This window comes from Babylonia areolata, chromosome 7 (genome assembly GCF_041734735.1).
Source record: "Babylonia areolata isolate BAREFJ2019XMU chromosome 7, ASM4173473v1, whole genome shotgun sequence".
NCBI classification, from domain to species: Eukaryota; Metazoa; Mollusca; class Gastropoda; order Neogastropoda; family Buccinidae; genus Babylonia; species Babylonia areolata.
Window position 1 is genome coordinate 35,469,893 of NC_134882.1, and position 21,783 is coordinate 35,491,675.

Consider the following 21,783-nt stretch of genomic DNA (forward strand, 5'->3'; position numbering starts at 1 on the left):
CAGACAGAGAACAGCAAATGGCCATTTCACTCAATTACACTTCCTTCAAAAAAACACAAACTTTCATACAAATAAACAAAAGAAGAAAACGTTTCCATGTGCCTGTGGCCAGTGACCCAGCTGGATACAATTGATTGTGCAGGGGAAAGCACTCTGGTTGTGTGCACACGAGTATGAAATCAAGTGATTTAGAAACATCGACCAATACTACCACCACGTAGGCAGACAGGGGAATGGCCCCTCAATGAAAAGCACTCTCAGTGAAATCTGGACCCTCAGTGGAATGCATCCTCATTGAATACACAGTGAGTGGTGAATCTGGCCGTGGCTGTTGTTTTATTTTCGTTGTTATTGTTTTCAGAGCCGTTGGGTCGGCTGTTTCACTTAATCTCGTCCCACACCCTTTCCCGTCTCCTCTCCCAGTCAATGTGTTAGCATGTGCATGCATGCGGTGTGAGTGTGTGTGTGTGTTATTGTTAAAAATTTAAATAAAACTGTTGGCGAATGGGGCCAGCAGTACAACAGGAGTTCACTGAATAATCTCTCTTTCTCAAACAACTTAATTTTCATGCAGGAGGAAAGTGTGATGATGATGCTCATCACATCATTGCTTGGGTTGTTTTTTTTAAACTAGATTTGAACGCCAAGAAGGAGACTAGTTGGTCTACCTAATTTTCTCTGCATCAAAAAATTATGCAAAATCTTTGCTGATAAGTCCAGAAACATCCTGATTTTAACACATGAACACTGCTGCAGGAGCAATTCATTATGGGGTAAATTCACTTTGATTTAAATCATTGACAGTAACAATTTAGTTTCACTTTTCAGTTTCAGGAGCAAAGTGGCAGAATGAACCAGATGCTTATCTGACAATACATGCTGTGTCTGTGACTGTGTGAGGGTATGGGTTCGAATTCTGCTCATGCCTTTTCTCCCAAATCAGTGTCTAGTTATTCAAATGAGACGATAAATCAAGGTCCAAAGTGCAGCATGCACTTGGCACACTAAAAAGGAACCCATGGCAATAAAAGTGTTGTCCTTTGGCAAAATTCTGCAAAAGAAATCCACTAGATCTGAGTGATTTGTGCATAAATATACATATACGAATGCACTCAAGGCTTGTTGGGTTGTGCTGCTGTCAGGCATCTGCCAAGCATATGTGGTGTAGCCTATATAGATTTATCAGAACACAGTGACACCTTGAAAAACTGAAGCTGAAAGAATCTGATGATTGCTGAGCCTCAATGTCTGGGGTTCTATGCTGGGATCAGCGTCCTGTCACAAACAACCCACGTGAGGGATGAGAGGAGGGAAGGAGATATCTTTCAATACTATGTTATCAGTTCACATGGGAAATCAGTGTTTTACAGAGCTATCAACACTTTTAACAAACATTTGAAATGTTTGGCATACAGTAGACTAGATAGTAATAATTCATGAAATAGTTCAAGAGTTGTGTACCAGGTATTTTGTTCTCTATAAAATATGGTTTTGCTGTCAAAATGTTTATGGTTGCTGTGATTAGCTGATCATTTCACTCCCACCTTTCAGCACAGACTGTTGAGATTGTCTGCCCTTGTTACCCAGCATGCCGTTCAGATTGCGCTTCCCACGCTACCCCAAAGATCATGACTCCCTAGAGGTATGGTGCTGGAGGGACTGAGGCTGGTGTGGAGCTGGCTTTCATTGCACCATACACTTGATACATGTTGTACACTTTCTGCTTATGAACACTCATGCCTGTGTACGGTTGGCCTCTGCCTCCTTTTGTTGCATTCAGAATCAGTTCTTGTTTTGTGAACAAGGGTTCTGTCTATTTTGAGTTTGTTGATAATAATGATTGTTATTCCTTGAAGTTGAACACTAAAATTGAATCGTCTTGTATGCCTCACTTACATCGTTAAGCAAATTGCATTCATTACTGACATTTGGACATTTTGATTAATCTGAATATATCTTGCAAGATGCAGGTTGCCTCTCTCTATCTGTTTTTTTTTTTTTTTTTTTTTTTTCAGATGGAAATTGTTGTTAGTACCTGACCTTAGCTGAAGACAGCCTTCCATATATCACTGTGTTCTTTGATTGATTGATATGGATACATAAAATAATAGAGTGCCTGGGTAAGAGATGCAGCTCTAAGCGCTTTACACATCAGGCTGCCATGGGTGGCTAAGAGCTGCCTTTAGGTGTTCATCATTCATTTCCTGTGTCATTCACTCAGGCTTCAGTCAAACACACATGCATGCATGCATAAATATATGTATATAAGTGGATTTTGATGTATTTTGTATAATTTTCAACAGTTTGCTATAGCCCAGGATCAGTGTGAGTCCAGTGTGGAGAATGTGTTTGGCTCAGGCCAGGTTCTGAATTTTATCCACAAAAATGCCTTTCTGTTGGAAACAAGTTTGGGGTAACTGATCTAAAAGAATAGAGTTGTAAAATCTCTTTTTCTCATGTTTATTTTTCATTTCATCTTTCTTCTTCAGCAACTGAAAGCAGAGAAAGGACAAGCTGGAGTGGTCATAAGTTTTGTATTTTGTTGTTAATTTTGTTGATTTTGTTGGCTTAAAAATATTTTGCTTTGATAAATGTTGTGGCTTTCTTTTTTTTTTTTCTTCTTTTTTTTTGTGTGTGTGTATTTTTTTGTTCATTTCCTTTTGTTTGCAGACTGTTTGGGAGTGGCAAACTGGATACATTGTTTATTTTATCTGCTTTTTCACTGGGGTGATTCATTGAGGGGTGAGATTCTTTGTTGTTGTTTTGTTTTGTGATTTACAGCTTGAAATAAAAACAGATCAGGTGCTAAAGTTAAGCTGAAGTTCATTGACAAATCTAACAAATCATTGTGAATATATATACATCTATCTCATGTGTATTAAAAATGCATTTCATAACACTATTCAAATTACATGTTTATACACATAATCTGACATAATAAATTATTACTTATGTATAAAATACATACACAGAGATATACATAAATATATATACTTATGTCTCATTCACTATTTCTATTGAGATTTTTATTTGTTTTCAGTTTTTACTTACTATCATTTCATTGATTCAATTACTTATCCTCTTTCTTTTTTCAAACATATATTTTTGTCTTATTTTACTTCATTTCATTTTCTCCTAAAGCCTAAGCGTTTTGGGATACGCTGCTGGTCAGACATATGCTTAGCCAATGTGGTATGGTGTATATGGATTTGTCCAAATGCAGTGATGCATCCTTGAGAACTGAACTGAACTGTACATTCAGAGATTTGCCCTCAAGAAGAAATAGATCTTGTGGAGCATTTCCACAGGCCCATGCAGTTTGTCTTTTAAAGTTATTAGGTGGGTGTCAGACCTCCTCTCTCAGACCTGTGAGGTCCCTGCTGTCCTGGAGAATATATTCAGTGGTGATTGTGCACAGAACCAAAGTTTTGGCTTTCCCAGGCTTTGAATGAGTGGCTGTGGTGAAGCAGTCTGACCCTTGTTCAAAGTGTGGTTGTACCGTTCCTTGGTGTATGTCGGTTTTGTTTTGTTTTTTGCAAGGATCCTTTCATTGGTTCTATACTGTGTCCTGGTCTCTTTCCTGTTGATGTACAGTTTCTTTTGGCCTGTTACTTAGCATTCTGTTTACATGCCTTGTTTCTGTTTCATCATTCTGGAGATTACTTTGGAATTTTGTGGATCTGCATGCTTTTTTTTTTTCTGTTGTTAAAAAATCCAGTGCTATTTCATATCAGTTTATGTTCAGTGAAACAGGTTAGAAAAGCTTTCCATGGGATAATGAGGAATTGTTGCTCTGCACGTATGATTACTTTAGTCATTATCATCACCATTATCACCAGTCTTTACTGTCATTATTGTTGTTTATATTACACGGGTATTTAGTCAACAATGCAAAAATATTGCTTTGCATTTGTTTTTCAGAAATGAATAAACAAGTGGTATTGTTGCAGACTGTAAATGTATCGCAGCTACCAGAATCAGAGAAATGGAGGTGAGTTTGTGTGTGTGTCTGTGTTGTTTTATTCAATATAACATTTTGCGTCAGAAGTTGTGTAGATGTGCATGTGTTGTGTGTTTCATTCAGTGTTATATTTTCTGATCAAAGTTGTGGGGAGGGTGATTCCACAAAATATTTCTTTGAATTTGAAGATAGCAAGATCAAAGGGATCACGGTTATTTTCTGTGTGAAAATAAAATTGCAGGATTGTTGAATTATCAATGAAATACTTATTAAGGAAGCAGCACAAACACTGACAGTGACCTCAAAATGAGATACCATGGTGAAAATGAGCAAGGGGACTCCTATATATAAAATCAATATTTTTCAGATGTAGTGTTTTCATAAAAGGGACTTTAACAAAGATGGTGGCAAGAAGCCGAGTGTTATTGGCACTGCCTGTTTTAGCACAGTGAACATCTGAAAAAAGGTTCACTGGCATTATATGATGTGTCCTATCTCAGTCTAGGTTTCAGAGCATATTGCATGCTTCTAAACATATGTGCTAGACTTTAGACAATCCAGTTCAAAAGTTTCTGTAAAATAGCACTATTAAGCAGGCATTTTAATCTTTTTCCTGTCAAATATTAAGAATTCCACTGAATTTTGTCTTTCATGACCCAAGTAAAATGCCAGTAACCTGCAAATTTCATACTTTCTAGTTGAACGAAAAAACTGCCAATCGAAATTGAAAACGGCCAACAAAAAACAAAATTACCATGCCCATCTCAAATCTGGGTTGAAGTACATCAATTGATGATGTTTGACGCATGATCTCTACATACGACAGTGAGTTGTCTGACACACAGACAGCAGAGATGTACATGAGGAAAAGAAAGCAAACCTATCAGTAAAGTAAAACAAAACTGTCTATCTGCAAAATAAAATAAAACCATCATTTGAACAGAATTTCTTTTTCCCCCCTTCTGCGTTCATGGGCTGCATCTCAAAAGTTCACTTGTGTGCACATACAAGTGCTTCTGTGTGTGTACACACGTGACCGGAGTTCCGGCACTAGCACTGGTAGGTCTGCACATCTCTTGACCTGGGAGATCAGGAAAATATCCATCCTTAACCCACCAGGCGTTGTAAATGGTGGTTCGAACCCAAGACTCTCCACTCGGCTGTTGCAACCATGTTTCAACAGGACTGAACATGTCTTTCACCAAAACAAAGTTTCTACCACTTCTTAATTTTTATTGAAAAGAAAACAGCTTTTTTCTTTTCCTTTTTATACACATGAGTTTTTAAAACAGTCATGTGGTTGGGATGTGGCTTGTGTAATGGAATGGTGCCAAGAAGATTGTAGGGTCAAACCCCCAACAGAGACCAGGATATTATTGTGGAGTAGTGGCCTAGTAGTAATGCGTCTGCATAGGAAGCGAGAGAATCCGAGTTCACAGGTTCAAATCCCACACTTGCCAATATTTTCTCCCCCTCAACTAGACTTTGAGTGGTGGTCCAGATGCTTGTCATTTGGATGAGGTGATAAACCAAGGTTAGATATGACAACAAATCACAAACTGATGGATGCTTTTCATATGTTTAATTGATAGCTTAATTCTTTGTGTACACATGTAGGATCACCAAAGTAAAACCAACAATGCAAATATTCATAAAATATCTTAAACAAGCAATATAAAATTTATTCAGAAGTGGGCAACATTCATATGGATTGTACAGGACTAAGCTTTGAAATGGAATGGATGTGAATGTCTTTTGTTCTGCCAATATTTTTTTTTTTTACGTTGAATGGTCAATGTTCCGAGAGGCATTTTCCCAATTATTAAAATGTATTAGATTCTGCAAAACTTTTTCTGAATAAATTTCTTGGATAAAAAAAACAAACAAAAAAACTGGCTCTGCAACTGTGCGGTAAAAGTTGTCAGTGGAGAATGTACTAGGTGTTGGGTGAAACATATCAAAACATTTTGCCATCGCTAACACAATGTGAGATGTAAATACAAACTTGTTAAAGGGATACTGTGCTTCTTTTAGATCAATTGAAAAAAAAAAGATACATAGATATATGAATATATAGAGATATAGATATTTGATCTTGTTAATTACACAAGCTACACTGTTTTAGTCCAGAAATCACATGAATAGAGTACATACATAAACATCAACACAATTACAAGCATCTAGTTAATCTTAATCAGCTTAGTTGATTTTCCCCAATAGGATATGTAAGGAAACGGATAGCCCTACCATTATACAGACTGGGAAGTATTTATATCAGAGATGTCTGTTAGAATATTGCCAAGCTTGTAATATTATACAAACAGCCACTGAAAGGACAGAAGCAAAATATCCAACTGATACTACATCATAAACATAGAACAGCCACTGTAACTGTAAGGATTGAAGCCAAATATTCAACCTATACTACATCATAAACATAGAACAGCCACTGTAAGTGCTATGATTGAAGCCAAATATCCAACCTATACAACATCAACATAAAACAGCCAGTAAGGATTGAAGACAAACATAAAACCCAAGGTTATACATCATAAACATAAAAAAAAGTTGCTGAAAAGACTGAAGCCAAACACCAATCCTAGTCTACAACATGAACATAAAACAGCCACAGTAAGGACTGAAGCCAAATATCAAACCTATGCTACATCATAAACATAAACAGCCACAGTAAAAATGTAAGAATCAAAGTCTAATATCAAACCTATATTACATCATAAACACAAAATAGCCACAGTAAGAATCCAAGCCACATAGATATACCAAACCTCCATAAACATAAAAAGGCATTAAAATGTGTTAAGTAAAGGTACCATATTATACTCGACATTTCACCTCTGGAGAGGAGAAAAATGAAAGGGGTGAGGAGAAGAGGAATATGAAAAAAAAATTTACAAAAAAGGAACACATACTGTTATTCTTTACAAGACATAATCGCATAATTCAAACCACTGCTGCTTGTGCTATCCATTGGCTGGCCTATAGGTCAGTAAGGGGTAAACAGAAAACAAATCCAGATAAATGCATGATTTACATGTTACTAGTAATTTTTTTTTTTTTTTTTTTAAAGATAAAGGCAAATCAGTTTCATAAAAAAAAAAAAAAAAAAAATCAACAAAGCAAAAATTATGATACAATTCTCTAACACACTTCATACAAAACCTCATAAGACATATTAGAATACTTCAATGAAATTCGCCAACTCCTTCACATAAACATCTACCAAAATACTCCCATATATGACCTGATTGACAGACTAAGAAAGAGAAAGCAAGAAGGAACAGGAGAAAGAGGAAGACTGAGAGGGAGGAGGGGGTGTGGGGGTGGGGTGCATCAGAGTAGAAACAATATTTAACGTAAAAACAAATAAACTTGTGCTAAAATATGAAAAAGCATACAAGGAAACACACAAATCTTGAAACGTTACAAAATTTTACACATACACCACCCACCCATGAAAAAGTGAAACGCTTCAATATAAAAATAAATAAAAAATTAAATCACCCACATACATGTGAAGAAAGCAAGAGAAGGAGACAGACACTAAGACACTAAGACAGAGAGGCAGGAAAGAAAAGATACAAGCAAAATTCTGTTCAAAATCCGCTTTGATCGTAAAACAAATGCACCAGCATGTAGTAAAAAGGAAAAAAAAAAAAGAAAAAAAAAGAGGTGCTGTTGCACTGTTGCAACACGCTCTCCCAGGGGAGAGCAACTTCAGTTTCATGCAGAGTAATCATGTGACAAAAGCGTTATACAATGCAATACAATGCATTTTATATATGCATACACATATGGGGCCCTGGGTTCGGTTCTCAAAAGGATCAGAATTTCTTCTTTTTTTTTTTTCCCCCCTTCATTTCTTCCAACCACTAGACTGTTTGTTGTTGTCTGGATGCTAGTCTTTCTGATCAGGTGATAAATCCATGTTCCATGTAGTTTCACTTTGTTCACATAAAAGAACCCAACAAGAGCTGTCCTCAACAAAATTCGCTTACAAAAATTTGCTTCTGGAGGCTGGCAGACAGTTAAAAAAATTGTTAAAAAAACAACAGAAATGCCAGACTGGGGGCAGCACGTTCTCCCCAGGGAAAGTAACCCAGATTTCACACAGAAAAGTCTGTTTTGAATGAACAGTAATACAATACATATAATAGAAAAACTTCATTCTATCAACCTCTCCAGGTTGCATGAAATGGACATCACCAAATATTATATGTGTCTATATCTTATCTGTTACACACAAAAAAAACCCCATCTATACTTATGTGTGGGTGTGTGTAAAACATTAAGCACAACAAAACACAACTTAGACATGCTCACATACATGTGTACATGGTCTGAAATGAACACATTATGCGTCAGTCTCTTGCATTTGGCTAAATAGTTGATAGATCTGGCATGAGTAAATCTCTGACAAAGACCTTGGACTGTTCCAGCATTCAGCAGGCAAGCAACACTGAAGATTTCAACAGCCCTGACTGAGCTCCAGCGATGCCTGTCATGATTTTCTGTGCTCTGTCCATTCCAAAATCTTCCAGAGCAAGCCACAGTTTAAACACCAACTTTGAAAAACGTCTGCATGTTGTTGTTTTAATACACTCTTTAACTCCTTCCATTCCTGCCGGTGTTTTCTTCATCCTGTAAATTTGCAGCCTCTGGCCGGCACCTTCTACCTTGCTACTGATGCCAGATGTCGTGACTCAGTCTATTTCGCTTAGGAAAGACAGTACCTAAAATCATACTTGCACAGGACAGGAATGTCAGACCCCTGCCGGAGTCTGCACTAGTTGGGGCGCGGTTAAGTATGTGTAATTAAATCATACTTTGGGGTGTTGATATTGATGCTGCTATGTTGCATCTGTGTTTATTTTTGCCTTTTCTGATGTTGATAATGCTGAAGGAATGGAGCAAATGTTTCTGTCTGAGGATGTTGAGAAGGCCTTTCCCTCAGCTGCCCAAGTACTGGTGGAAATATGAGGCTTGACACAGCAATGTGTGTACAATCTGGCTGTTTCTTCAAGAATCACTTCATGCACACACTATGCATGATGAAAGCATTACCACAAGCACTAGTATAATTAACAACAGTGTGAATGCATCGTCCAAACCACAGAATGGCAAGCCTAATAATAGTAATATGAAGTGAACTGATAAGAGTAGTTCATGACACAATCTACATTATCCACCAATGTTTCACAAAAATATCACACAACTGTACTGCGGGAAAGATATATTTCTGATCAGAGAGCACAGTCACCCTGTAAACATGTAAGAACACATTCATGAAAAAAGAGACCTTGAGAATAATGTCACTTTCACAAGAAATGTGGTTACAGTTTATGTGGAATTTTTGTTGTTGACTTTATCCTGGCTTCAGTCAATATTTGTGTCTCTGAGGATGCCCAAAGCTGCCTATTTTGAGTATGTTCATGCTTTCATCCTGTTTGTTGTTATTTACTTAAATACAAAATACGGCAGTAAATCCCGATAAGACTTGATATATTCATGACATATGTCAGTAAGTTGTCTACACCAAGCTCCTTCCAAACTGAAGTGATCTTCAGGTGGGTCAGTTTCAAAACATTTTTTACTCACAAGAACCACTGTAAAAACAGAATGGCTGTATGACTTGAACATCATATTACCGAGTCTCCATCTGCGCCACAAGTTCTCTCAGCTCCTTTATCTCTTGGTCTTTTTCCTCCATGTCCTGTTGGTAGGCCTCCTGTAGGGGAGAAGGGATAGGAATCAGTCAATATATGACACTGATTAAAAAAACAACAACAACAAAAAAAGAAAAAAAAAGAAAAGAAAATTGACAGACAGACGTTTCCTACACCTTAAGCTACAAATCTTAAGTAGACTGACAGAAAATGAAAAAGAAAATGCCTGGAAAAAAAACAACCTGCAAATAATATTTGATATATTTAAACATTACCTTATCGTCTCACTTTCATGAAGTACATTTTTTTTTTACACAAATCAGACACCATGGCTAGCATCGCTGACTGAAAACTGGAAGGACTCTGGTTCAAGCCCCAATCAAAGCATGAAAAGTGTCATCGTGGGAATTTTCAGCCAGTTGATCTTTCCAATCCAGAGTCAGGAGTGCTGTGGCCTCAAACAGTGAGACTTGTCCCACACATTCGAGGGTCATCCATTTCAAGGATATATCTTTGAGAGTGTTACTGCTCAATTCAGCAAGTGTTTGTATGTCTTGAGCCTACTTGATGCTATGATATGTCATATAAAATGAAGTGCAGAGTACAACCATGTCACACATTACCAAATCTGAGCAAACTTGTTATACAGCAGCATTCATCACGTACAGATAAAAATTGCTGTCTCAAATCCTGTGGCCTTTCATGCCCTGCTGTCATGGTGATCTCAGTTTTGATTTTCCTCTCTGCTTCCAATCCCTGATTCTGTTGAGTTGAGGTCAAAGTATTTTGTGTTGGCAGATTTAATCAGTCTTTTAACATGATAACTTTGCATTTTTTGACAGGGTGATTAGCCCTGAAATGGCCCTTTGTGACCAGCTGGGCTGTGACTGATATATTTTAGCAACATGATTTGACTTGACTGTGCATCTACTGTCTAGTGATCTACTGTCATCTCAACTACAAGGCTTCATGGATGGTGACCTGCAGCTGATGGTACAGAACAGGCATGACTAAACACCTGAGTGACTCTACAGTGGTGCAGCATCTCCTCTGATGTGTTGGCCCATGGCAGCCTAACATTGATAGCTCTCACTGTGGACTATGGTCTGTAGCCCAACCCAGATGTGGCTGTGTGGGAGAGATTCAGGATGAGAAACTTGGCAATAATACCATCAAAATGGCTCATATAGGGTAGCAACACTTAAAATGTTTTTATTTTTATTTAATTTTATTTTTTTTATTACTAATACTGGTGAACCAACCCCATGATAATTGATATACTCTGATATGCATTTAAACACAATGTTCAAACCTGAGAGTTCTGTCTCACAGCTCTCACACACCCACAGACAAAGGCAAAAAATGTATTGCAGCAGTAAGCTTTGAAGACAACAGTCCAAATCTGAAAACAGGTTAGTCAGTCCTGAGGTTCTCTTCTGCAGCTACCTTGTAAGTAACCCAGTACAACCTGCCGCACATGGGGAGTAACCCCAGCAAGAAAATGTGATGTGGAGAGGGATGGGCTGTGCCAGACTGGACTTGTCCATGACATACTGCATGGACAGTTCTCTGTGGCACCCCAGTGAGTGATGACTCTTGTACAGACTCTTCACATAGGTAAGGTAGAGGGAAAAAAAGGAAAAGGCAAGATTACGTGCATATATATATTGTGTGTGATAAAGTACACTTAGTGGGGAAGGGTTTTTAATTTATGAATGAATTTTGGATAAGAGGATTAAGGAATTAAACATTAAAAGGAAGAATTTTCGATCAATCTTGATGTCGGATCTATTTGTCATGTGGATCAATATCCTGTCAGCGACGCCACTTTTGTAGCCGTGTTGTAAACCCTGAGTGGTATACTATCAAGGGGACGGTACAAAAGAATCACTGACTGATTTACTGTATTAAAGGATAGAAAAGATCTACGTGCAGGCCAGGAGCATGTAGAGGCCAGTCACAAAAGGTTTTTCTATTGTTTTATTACAATATTATGAGAAGTAAATAAGAAGAGGAGAATGAGAAAACAATGCCTGAATAGACACAAACAAGAACTTGTCAGGAATGCAAGTGGATAGTAAGCATATCGTATATTACAATGGAAAGACCACCACTTGATTTGGAGTAGGCAACAACACAACATAAATAATGCATATGTGTGAAGACCAAACATCGACAGCAAATGACATATCTAATACATTTAAACAGTGCAGTTAAAGTGGTTGAAGCTAAGCTGGTTTAATGAAAGTACACTGACAGTATAGACTGGATAAAGCTTATACTGTGTCAATGACTAAAATGAACCAGTTATCATGTGGCACTATACTGGAGTAAGCAGTATAGGAGAGAGCATGATAGCAAAATTACAATTACCAGACTGATACATACCAGATGGTTTTATTCAATAACTGATGTCAATCTAACACACTGTATACAGTAATCACCACAACAGAATGCTACACACACCTTAGAGTACTGAGCACACTGTAACTGTGAAGCTATAGTAATGAGAGTCAGTGAAACACTGTAGCAGTACAACTGATATCACTTTTATCAGCATGTAGAATGATACATGAATAATAAACAAGATAATAGAATAAGTGGCTTTAATATTAAATACTGAGAAACTGAGAGACCAGACAGCCAGTGCTCAATACAATGATTGGGAGAACTATCATGGCTTGACCATTAAGTGCATTCAGCTGAAAACCAGTGCTCTACATTTTAATTTCCTTTGCTCATTACCTAACCTTCACCAGTGTGAGTAAATGAGAAAGAATATGTCATTCCTAATGTTCTAAAACATTCAAATAAACTATCAGTAGGCAGAGACATCACTGACTGACACTGAAAAGAATGAAATGGAATACTGCTACAAACATATGACAACATGGCGATTATCAAGATCAATCATAGCTGACCTGTGACTACATGTAAAGCAATAACTGAACCAAGTGTAACAACTTTAAATGCTATCAACATACTCATATGAACACATGTATTGTGTGGGACAATTTACAGATCAACACTTTTAAATGGAGTACTTACAGCAGAATGTTAGGCTGCTGACTGTGTGTGCTGTGTGTTTAAGAGTGGCATCTCATAAAGTGACTGGCAGATGCTTACAGCTTTTAGTTCAAATTCGAACTTTGATAGCCTTACACCACAGGAGTTACATCCTGATGTCAATGCAGTGAAACTGTCGTCTGCTTTACAGAATGTGCTATGGATTTGAACTACGGTTAGTAGCCAGCTGAGCACTTGGCTACACACACACACACACATATATATATATATATATATATCATCATAGGCTTGCAAATATTAACTTAAAATTAATTCTATCGTGTTAAAAGAAAAATGCACTGTAGCTAGCCTCTTTAGAAACGAAAGGTGAACACAATAAGTCCACCAGACAATTTTTCACTTGCACATTAAGTTTTAATGCCACTAAGAAAACAATGTATATAAATTGTTTGGCCAATTAGGCTTTTGATGCTATAAGTATAAAACATCAGTTTTTAAAAATGACATTCCATTCACTTAAAAAATTATTATAATATTTTTATTTAATACAATTTCTTTTAAGATTTCATTTTCAGAGGGGGGAAAAAGATTCTAGTATTAATTTCTTCTAACACTAACAGTTTTCTATTTGTAAAAAGCTTGTTGAGGATACAATCTGTTTTTTTAGAGGTGGACATACCTGCTGTACTTTGAGCTGTGCTACCTCTCTCTTGATGTCTTTGAGCAGTGTTAGTTCTGTCTCAGTGCGATCCTCCTGAATTTATAAAAGGATCAGATGGCGCGCACACACACACACACACACACACACATGCGCACACACACACACACACACACATTATTAAACATACATTCAAGTAATAAGTGAACAGACACATATAATCCTGCACAAAACAGTTTAGGAAAATGCAGCATTAATCACAAACAGCAGTACCAAGTTCTAGTATTATATTCTAAACTAAATTTATTCTTGACAAGTGCTGTGCCTCAATGTCCTAAGTGCAACACACCTAGCCCACGTGAAAGAACCCATGGCAACATGAGAGTTGTCACTGACAAAATTCAGCAGAAAAAATATACAATGTATAAAAATAGCATGCATATTATGCATGCTATTTTTATACATTGTAGCCATATATATATGTATAGATGCACATCAATGAAAAAAAAAAAAAGGAATTTTTACTGTGGAGCAAGATAACAGTGACATACTCTCCCCAGGGAGAATCTCAAATTTCACACAGTCTGCTGTTGCTTAAATAATACAAAACACTGGAAAACATATTGTAGGCTGTGCACTTAGGCCAACTTTATTCAATTTTTAGAAATTATACTGTAACTTATCAGTTATCTGGAATACAAGATGTAATTTATATTCTTTCTCTTCACTTAAAAAAAAAAATCTTGCCAAAGAAACTTTTTCATAATTCATGTCAGCAAAATTAGAAAAGCATAGATAGATCTATCAATAAACAAAAGTAAATGGCGGGTGCAATGGCCGAGTGGTTAAAGCGTTTCAATCTGAGGGTCTCAGGTTTGAATCTCGTTAACGATGTCTGGAGGGTAAAGGGTGATTTTTCTTATCTCCCTGGAGATCATATGCAGACCTGCTAGTGCCTGAACCACATTCATGTGTATACGCAAGCAAAAGATCAAATACATATTCAAGTTAAAGATCCTGTAAACCATGTCAGCATTCGGTGGGTTATGGAAACAAGAACATACCTAGCATGCACACACCCGAAAACGGAGTATGGCTGCCTACATGGTGGGGCAAATAAACAAAAATGGTCATACACATAAAATGTTACATGTCTGCATGCATGAGTGTGTATGTGTGTGCGACTGAAACCTGATTGAATGACACAGGAAATGGGTGCCCAATGGCAGCTCCCAGGTAGGCAGCCTGTTGTGCAAATGTCTGTGTGTGTAAAGCATTAAGACTTAAAGTCTTAACTGCCGAGAGCAAGGTTTCGGTTGCGCCGCTTTTCTCTGCATTCAAAATTTGTATTACGTGTAGCTGACACATTTTGTACTTTCCAAAGTCAATTCAGGTCTAGATTGGAAGCTGCTAGGCAAATCTCGCTCTCTGCCATAAATGAAGCCAAACCGTAGCTTTATTAGGCTTTTATTTTGAATAAACCTTCACCGACGTCACAGTGTCAGACTCTGGTGAGAAACTGGCTTGATTCAAATCGCCCGCCATTTATAGTCCGGTTCAGGCTTTAAGAGCTTGGTCTCCAACTGAGGACAGGTGCTATATATAAGTATCCATAACATCATCATCCAGTTAATAAATCCAACAATACCTGGGAAAACAGAGAAAAGTCCATAAATGTTTGACAACTGACAATTTGTATTCTCATTCTTCCTCACTGCAGACTGCAGACCTGAATACTGGAATTATTTCTGATACTGAAAAAAAAAAAAAAAGTGGGATGAGTTTTGACATTTCAGACTCTTCTCCCCCAAAACAGAGTACAACTGTCTGCAAGGTGGAAGTCAAAACAGTCATACATGTAAAAGCCCACATATGTATACATACAAGTGAGTCGCAGCCCACTAACAAAGATGATTTCAAACTGAAACTGTTCTGAAAAGTCTCCTGCGGGTACTAGTGAATCCTTTGCTGCACTTGGGGAAGTGGCAGCTCAGTGGTGTTTGCTTCCCCTTGTTTTCATAAATCAAAAGGTCTAAGCAATTTCACCTCTACAATTCCTGCTGAGTTAACAATCGCTATCACTATACTGTCTTGTATTTTCCAAGAATCAAAATCACACACGTTACCTAGAATCCACATCAACCAGTCAATCAAATTTTTATTTTAGAATCTGCATCAAGCAGTCAATTAAAGTGAATGAATGAACTCACCCAGGCAAACCTGAACTTGATGATCGGATGCCGGAATGGGTCCTCTCCGTCAACCTTTTCAGGCTGAATCAGCTGTGGGTATCCCTTCTCTCCAAACAGCTTCTTTGCTGGCCAGCAAACAATTTGATCAGGATTCCTGGCTCTGCCAGGAGGGAGATCATAGTTGTAATGTACTTCCCCTATTGTCCCCGTCTCCTTCTCTAAAATCTGCTGAAGAATTCTGTCAAACAGATTGAAGTTGCCACCAGCTATGACAGTCGAACATTTCTCTCTCCATTTGACACCTTCCAGGAGGTGAATGAGAGTCCTAAAGTAACCAATCTTCTGCCCATCATCAATGTTGTACGGTCCATGCCATGATACCAACAGTGTTTTTGCATTTGTACTCAGTTCTGTTATTGTACATGCCCTTAAGCGATGTAGAACATCTGGGGTGTCGTGGTCACTTTGCATCAAAGTGTAGACTTGTTTGAGGGAAGATTTGTCAAGATATTTCATGTCGTAGGAGGGAAAGGCAGAGAAGTTGTATATCTCTGCCTCTTTGTTGTACCCTACCTTTGTGTAATCAGGCTCTTGCAGAGGAATGCATTGCTCTGTGATTTCGGCACGCAGTGGTCCAGTTATCTCGTTTTGCATCAGAACGAACAGATTAGGCGTATTTTCCTGCTTCAATTTGTTCAAAACATCGGTCACAATTTCCCGGCGTTTTCCTTGATCAACAATCCTTTTTGGTGTTGCTGACTTTGGCGTTGCAGTATTTGGTGTTGCAGCTTGCGGTGTAGGAGTATTTGGAGTATCACTATCAGTATTTGATTTGTTGTCACCATCTGTTGTTTCATCCTTTCCCTTTTTTGGTGTTTCAGGCGCCTCCAATTTGGGTGTATCAGTATTTAATTTGTTATTAGCACCTTCTGCTTCATCTTCATCCTTTTTCTTTTTTGGAGTTTTAGGCGTCTTTGATTTTGGTGTATCAGTGTTTGATTTGTTGTCAGCATCTGATGATTCAGCCTTGTTCTTTCTGGGTGTTTTTCCAGTCTTCTCTCTTGCAGAACTACTGTCAAACATCACGATGGTGAGGTCAAGGGTCGGTCTTGAACCCTCTGCCATGGTTGCGCACTCCCTTGTTCTGTTATACTACCAGTATTATTGGTGGAATAAAGTCAGTCGAAATTCAAAGACAAAGGAGAAGTGAAAGCTCCAATGTCAGCTTCTGCCGTCGACTAGTTTAAACTGGGAATCTGGATAAGTTATATAGAATCACCTCAGGAGTGAATTCATTGCCTGTAAGTTAGTGGACATGAATACTGCCGATTTACACTGAGATGACGTCCATATGATTTGGTCTTAACAATCCAGACCATATAGCCGGCGTTTGTCGTTCATTGATGGCTCAGATCAGACTGCTTATTCAAATCCAAAGATTCAACATCTGCAGTAACTAACGGTGCACAGCACTTCAAGTTAACTGTTCATTACCAATCAAATACACCACGTGTCGCTGTACGAAAGGAAAAGTCACATTTGTCTGTGCTCCCAATGCTATAATACATATATATATATATCTAACGCTACAAAAGCTGAACGGAAAAAAGTTTATGAACTTTGTGTTCTCCACAGTCTGTACATATAAGCTTTGTGTTCTCCTTTGCCACGTCGTTGGAAGATTCTGACCACAGCTCAGCCAGCTGCCTGAGATATCCCTTGACAATGAAGGCAGGAAGCCGGCTTGCCGTAGTACGTCAGAACACTTCCGGTTTGTAGCAGACGATCGCTACAGGAGCATTGAAGAATTTGCCGATGTTATTTCGATCAGTATTTGTATATGATTTACTTTTCACGGTATTTTTGTGCTGAAAATGTTAAAAATGTTGATTATATGTTGATGTTTATGTTCCTCAAACTTAATGTTGAATGTTATCGTTATATCATACCAAATTGAATTATTTTACTTCCACAACTTCAGTACACACACACACACACACACACACACACACACACACACACACACAAGATGGCTAAGAAAACTGTCAAACTTTAAACTTGGAAGTTTTAATGCATGTTTATTTTTCAGAAGTAAAGATTTAGCACATTGGCTGACCTAACAAGTTACATATACCTGCTGTTGTTTTAACACACACACACACACTGACACACACACACACACACACACACACACACACACACACACACACACACACACACACACCACACGGCACATGCACGTGAGCACACTAAGAATAAGGTAGAGTAAATCTGAGGAAAATAACGAGTTCATTTCTTCAGAACAAGTAACACAAAGTTACAAGAAAAAAATTCACACACACACACACACACACACACACACACACACACATGCACATGAGCACACTGCATGAGAATGAGGCAGAGTAAATTTGAGGAAAACAACATTACAATTAGTTCAATCCATCAGAATGAGTAACACAAAATTAAAAGAACTTTCACACACACACACACACACACACACACACACACACACACACACACACATATGAAATATGGCAACTTATACGATTTATATTTCTAACAATTTGTTTTAGAAATAAACCTTCACACAAGTATACATTTATTGTTGCCCAAAAATTTCAGATCCTAGTAAATGATTGTCCCTTTATTTCCTGTTGTTTCCTACACACCTGTTACGCCACACTTGCGACACAACACAAATCAAATAAGCAGTATTGAAGTTACAGTTTTGAATGAGTGAGTGAGTTCAGTCTTCTGTACTATTAAAAAAATCTTTTCTTTTTCTTTTTTTTAATTCATAAACAAATTGTTAGAGTTCACCTCTCCTTTATGATCTGGTTGAATTGATCCCATTTTTACGACCAAGATAACAGCTTCACGTCTGATCACAGATTGAGCACTGAATTCCTCAGGCTGTTTGGAGTTTGTTGAGTTGTGAAACTTGTCTGGGAAGCCTTGTTTCGAAACTCAGTGATACACGATGCTCTTCATTCCTCAGGCTGTTTGGAAACTGGTTTGGGAAGTTCCTTTGCCACAGTCTGGGAAGCCGCCTTGTTTCCGAACTGATATCTGATGATGGGGTGGTCAAAAGGCCGGCTCCCGTTTTCTCGTCTGTAGTCCGGTCTGATGACGGAGGTGTGTAGGTTGTGGAGCTGGTCTTGTGGCCAGTACACGATGTAGTCGATGACGGGCCGAGTCTTGCGGTCTGCGGGTCGTGTGTACTCAGCCAGCACTGCCCCGTCAATTATTTTATCCGTCCGTCGAAAAGTGTCCATCACTTCACGGGCCTTGTCCGCGGGCAGGTTGAAGTCTCCACCGATGATGACAATGTCGCATGCTTCCTTCGCTCTCAGCCGCTCTGAGAAGCGAACAAGCCTGCGAAAACAGGCCAACTTGAGGTCCACGTTTTTCCTAGCTTTGGTCTCAGGCCCATGCCAGGATATCAGCAAGGTCCTCTTCTTCTTTTCTTCGGCACCCCCTGAGGTCAGCACACAGGCCATGAGGCGGGCCACTTCAAAGGGAACCCCCGCCTCCAGCCCCATCTGATCGTCAGTCTTCCGCAGAGTGCCGACATCCACGTATCTGAACTCCACGTGCTGAGGGTCTGGCCGACAGTACACCATGGCTTCGGTCTGGCGCCTGACAGGCTGCAGTCCCAACTTGTCACAGACTATTTTGTTCTTCTTGCCGTTGATGGACTCCTGGCAGAGGAGGAAGAGGGGGTCACTGGGGCCGACCTCGGACAACACGCTGTCCAGCACTACTCCCAGGCAAGCCTGGCGGTCGGCTGCTGCCACTTTGTCATTGCTGTGCACGTTGAACAGCACCACGTTGAATTCTGGTAGAGAAGCTGTGGCATGTTGGGGCTGGGCCTCTGCCATTTTTATTTTTCCCCTCTGAGGCTTTTAGCAGAGGTTATGACTCTGCCTTGATTGATGTCAGACCGGCAGTGGAAGGAGTAGCCCACAGTTCGTTGATTAACGTACAAAAGAGGTTGGCAGTGTGTGTGACACACGAGCTTTCTTTTACTTCAAAGCAGGAAGTATAGGCAGTCAGTGTTCAGACTTGCGTATGAGATCCCAGCGAGAGACGAAATAAACACATGCACACACAGACCAGTTTTTGAGAAATACGATCGCCAGAACACAACAACAAACTTGTCCTAGTTTGACCTGTCACGGGTGTTAAGTCCAACACCAGGTTATCTTATGTGTCTCTGCTCAGTGAAGGCTATTTTGGGCGCTGACCACATCTGACCCCACAGCCTGCACTGCTCAGGTCATTCACTGTGTGTTAGCAGTGCAGTGTAGGTAACAAAAGACAACACACACCACTGTGGTTTTGACGTGCACAATGGTTCCCGTGGGTCGTATTCGTGCAGGTCTGTACAGGTCTGTGCTGTCGACGAGTGTTCGTATTGCTAAGCTTTTGAGTCACAAGACACGTCAGCCAATTCCCCCGACAGTCTACTTTCGGTTTCACTTGGGACATCATAGGAAGACTGACTCGGACGTGAGACAAGACAAAACTTAGTTTCTGAAGATAATACAATTTATAGCACAGATGTATTTGCTTTATTTGTTTCATCCAATACTCGCCCAAACACACACTACACCATTAGTAAATGATAAAGGCAGAAGTATGCTGGTAAAATAAATTATAAAGAATCTCTCTCTCTCTCTCTCTCTCTCTCTCTCTCTCTCTGTGTGTGTGTGTGTCTCCCAAACACTAGTATACGGTTTAGCTACTGGTGGTCTGAAACTGAAAGCAAGTCGTCATGGAATTCGCTCGTGTCAGTGTCAAGTTGTTTGTGACTCAAAATCACTAGAGGCAGATGTTTCAGTTGAGAAGAGAGAGAGAGAGAGAGAAACGTGAACAGAAGCAATAAGTATTTAACATTTGGAATATGGGGAGACTTTGGATGGGAACGAAAACGGGGAGATTAATTGTGAGGGATGGGGTGGGGGATGGAGGCGGATTGAAAACACTAAACTGCAAGGCACGGCAACCTTTAAATCAGCAATCGACATGTGTCGCCGTGTAAAGGGGTTGTTAAATCGGTAGGCTCAATGAAAAAAATTTTTCCTTAAAATACGGCAAAACAAAAAAACCCCAACACACACACAGATGGAACAAACTGGATGAAGAGGTTGTACAGGCACGCTCCATCGCCGAATTTTCTGCAGCATTGGGCAGACGTAGCGCCCTTGGCTGCCTCCCAGGAGTAAATCAGTGTTTTTCATTGAACAGACACACATCCCTCCCCCCCACATACACACACCTGGTGACACACACGCCGCTGTAGGGCGCGGGGGGGGGGGGGGGGGGGGAGAACGGCTGGGGGTGGGGGGCTTTCATACACATAACCCACTTTTTGAATGTCAGTAAGGCTTAAAAGCCCTTCATGCACAGCTTTTCAGAAAGATGGTTTGAAGATGTTGATAATTTCTTGCTGTGCATGTGTGGTGAAAATATCTGAGTTTGCTTCGCAGTCCTGCTGGGGATTTTTTTCTTCTTCTTTTTCCCCTTTTTGTCTGAAGTTTGTATGCAACTTACATTACATTATTAAGTTCTTGCTCCCTGCTCTTTTGATAGTCAGTGACACATAATGTTCGTTGTTTCGTAGAAACTAGCCTATAATCATCATAAAGTAAAGCACAGTTTAAAAGATCAGTTTTTGCCAGACAATGATTGGTAGGTGCATCTGTCTCCAAACGTGTTGATACAGAAACAATGCTTTCCAGTTTGTTTTAACCAATTTTGGGTCAAGATGCTTACTTTACAGTGTTACCAAATAATTGTGGAATTGAGTAGGTGTATATTTTTTTCTTAAAGTTTAAAACAACTAATAATGTACAACATGTAGCTAAATAAACAACGTTTCGACAGTTTACCGAGAAATGAAAGAAATGGAAAAATTGTCCACAAACGATATTGTTGATGAGTTTCACTACTTGGGTTTGTACCCCTTTCTTGACAGCATAAAAAATGTTTGCCTGGATACTCAGTGTGTAGAACTCGCCCAAAACTCCATTAGATTCCACTTACCCTTTACAGTACATCGCCTTTAGTCTTTTTGAATGTGAGGCTTTATACTCAGCTTTTCGAGAGAAAAAAGAAGAAAAAAAAGGGGGAAAAAAGATCATTTGAAGATGTTGATTTTGGGAGGATACGTAGTCCGCTTTCGTGGCGTACTTTTCGTCGCACGCAGTGCGAGAAGTAGGTCATATGACGACACGGGCAGCCCACCACCGTAAC

General features: G+C 39.1%; 2 protein-coding genes across 4 annotated transcripts in view; one reads left to right on the forward strand and one right to left on the reverse strand.

Annotated features, from left to right (window-relative positions):
- The first annotated feature begins 156 nt into the window (after positions 1-156).
- The window catches only part of LOC143284007 (E3 ubiquitin ligase RNF121-like), a 33,866-nt gene continuing 12,239 nt past the window's right edge, over positions 157-21,783 (forward strand). Inside the window, exons 1-3 of one of the 2 annotated variants that reach the window (XM_076590534.1) lie at positions 157-305; positions 1,552-1,642; positions 3,951-3,991. In XM_076590534.1, the coding sequence (XP_076446649.1) occupies positions 1,589-1,642; positions 3,951-3,991 (95 nt within the window). In that variant the 5' untranslated portion in view covers positions 157-305; positions 1,552-1,588. The remainder of the gene's footprint in view (positions 306-1,551; positions 1,643-3,950; positions 3,992-21,783) is intronic. The other variant, XM_076590535.1, reaches the window with a different exon arrangement.
- LOC143284006 (uncharacterized) lies at positions 5,527-19,934 on the reverse strand. Of its 2 annotated transcripts, none has more exons than XM_076590533.1 (3): positions 15,541-19,934; positions 13,352-13,426; positions 5,527-9,707 (listed from the first exon to the last, which is right to left on the reverse strand). In XM_076590533.1, exon 1 carries the CDS (start codon positions 19,404-19,406, stop codon positions 18,513-18,515), a length of 894 nt encoding a protein of 297 aa, XP_076446648.1. In that variant the 5' UTR covers positions 19,407-19,934; the 3' UTR covers positions 5,527-9,707; positions 13,352-13,426; positions 15,541-18,512. The 2 variants fall into 2 exon arrangements, with proteins under 2 accessions (XP_076446648.1, XP_076446647.1); XM_076590532.1 differs by having other exon boundaries at positions 15,541-18,516.

Bases quoted from the DNA above. Each gene is read 5' to 3' on its own strand.
- LOC143284006 (XM_076590532.1), bottom strand. From the start codon at position 16,647: ATGGCAGAGGGTTCAAGACCGACCCTTGACCTCACCATCGTGATGTTT. The intron at 13,427-15,540 runs GTGAGTTCATTC...TTATAAATTCAG, and splicing joins TCAAGTTCAGGTTTGCCTGG to GAGGATCGCACTGAGACAGA. The intron at 9,708-13,351 runs GTATGTCCACCT...TCTCCCCTACAG, and splicing joins CACAGCTCAAAGTACAGCAG to GAGGCCTACCAACAGGACAT.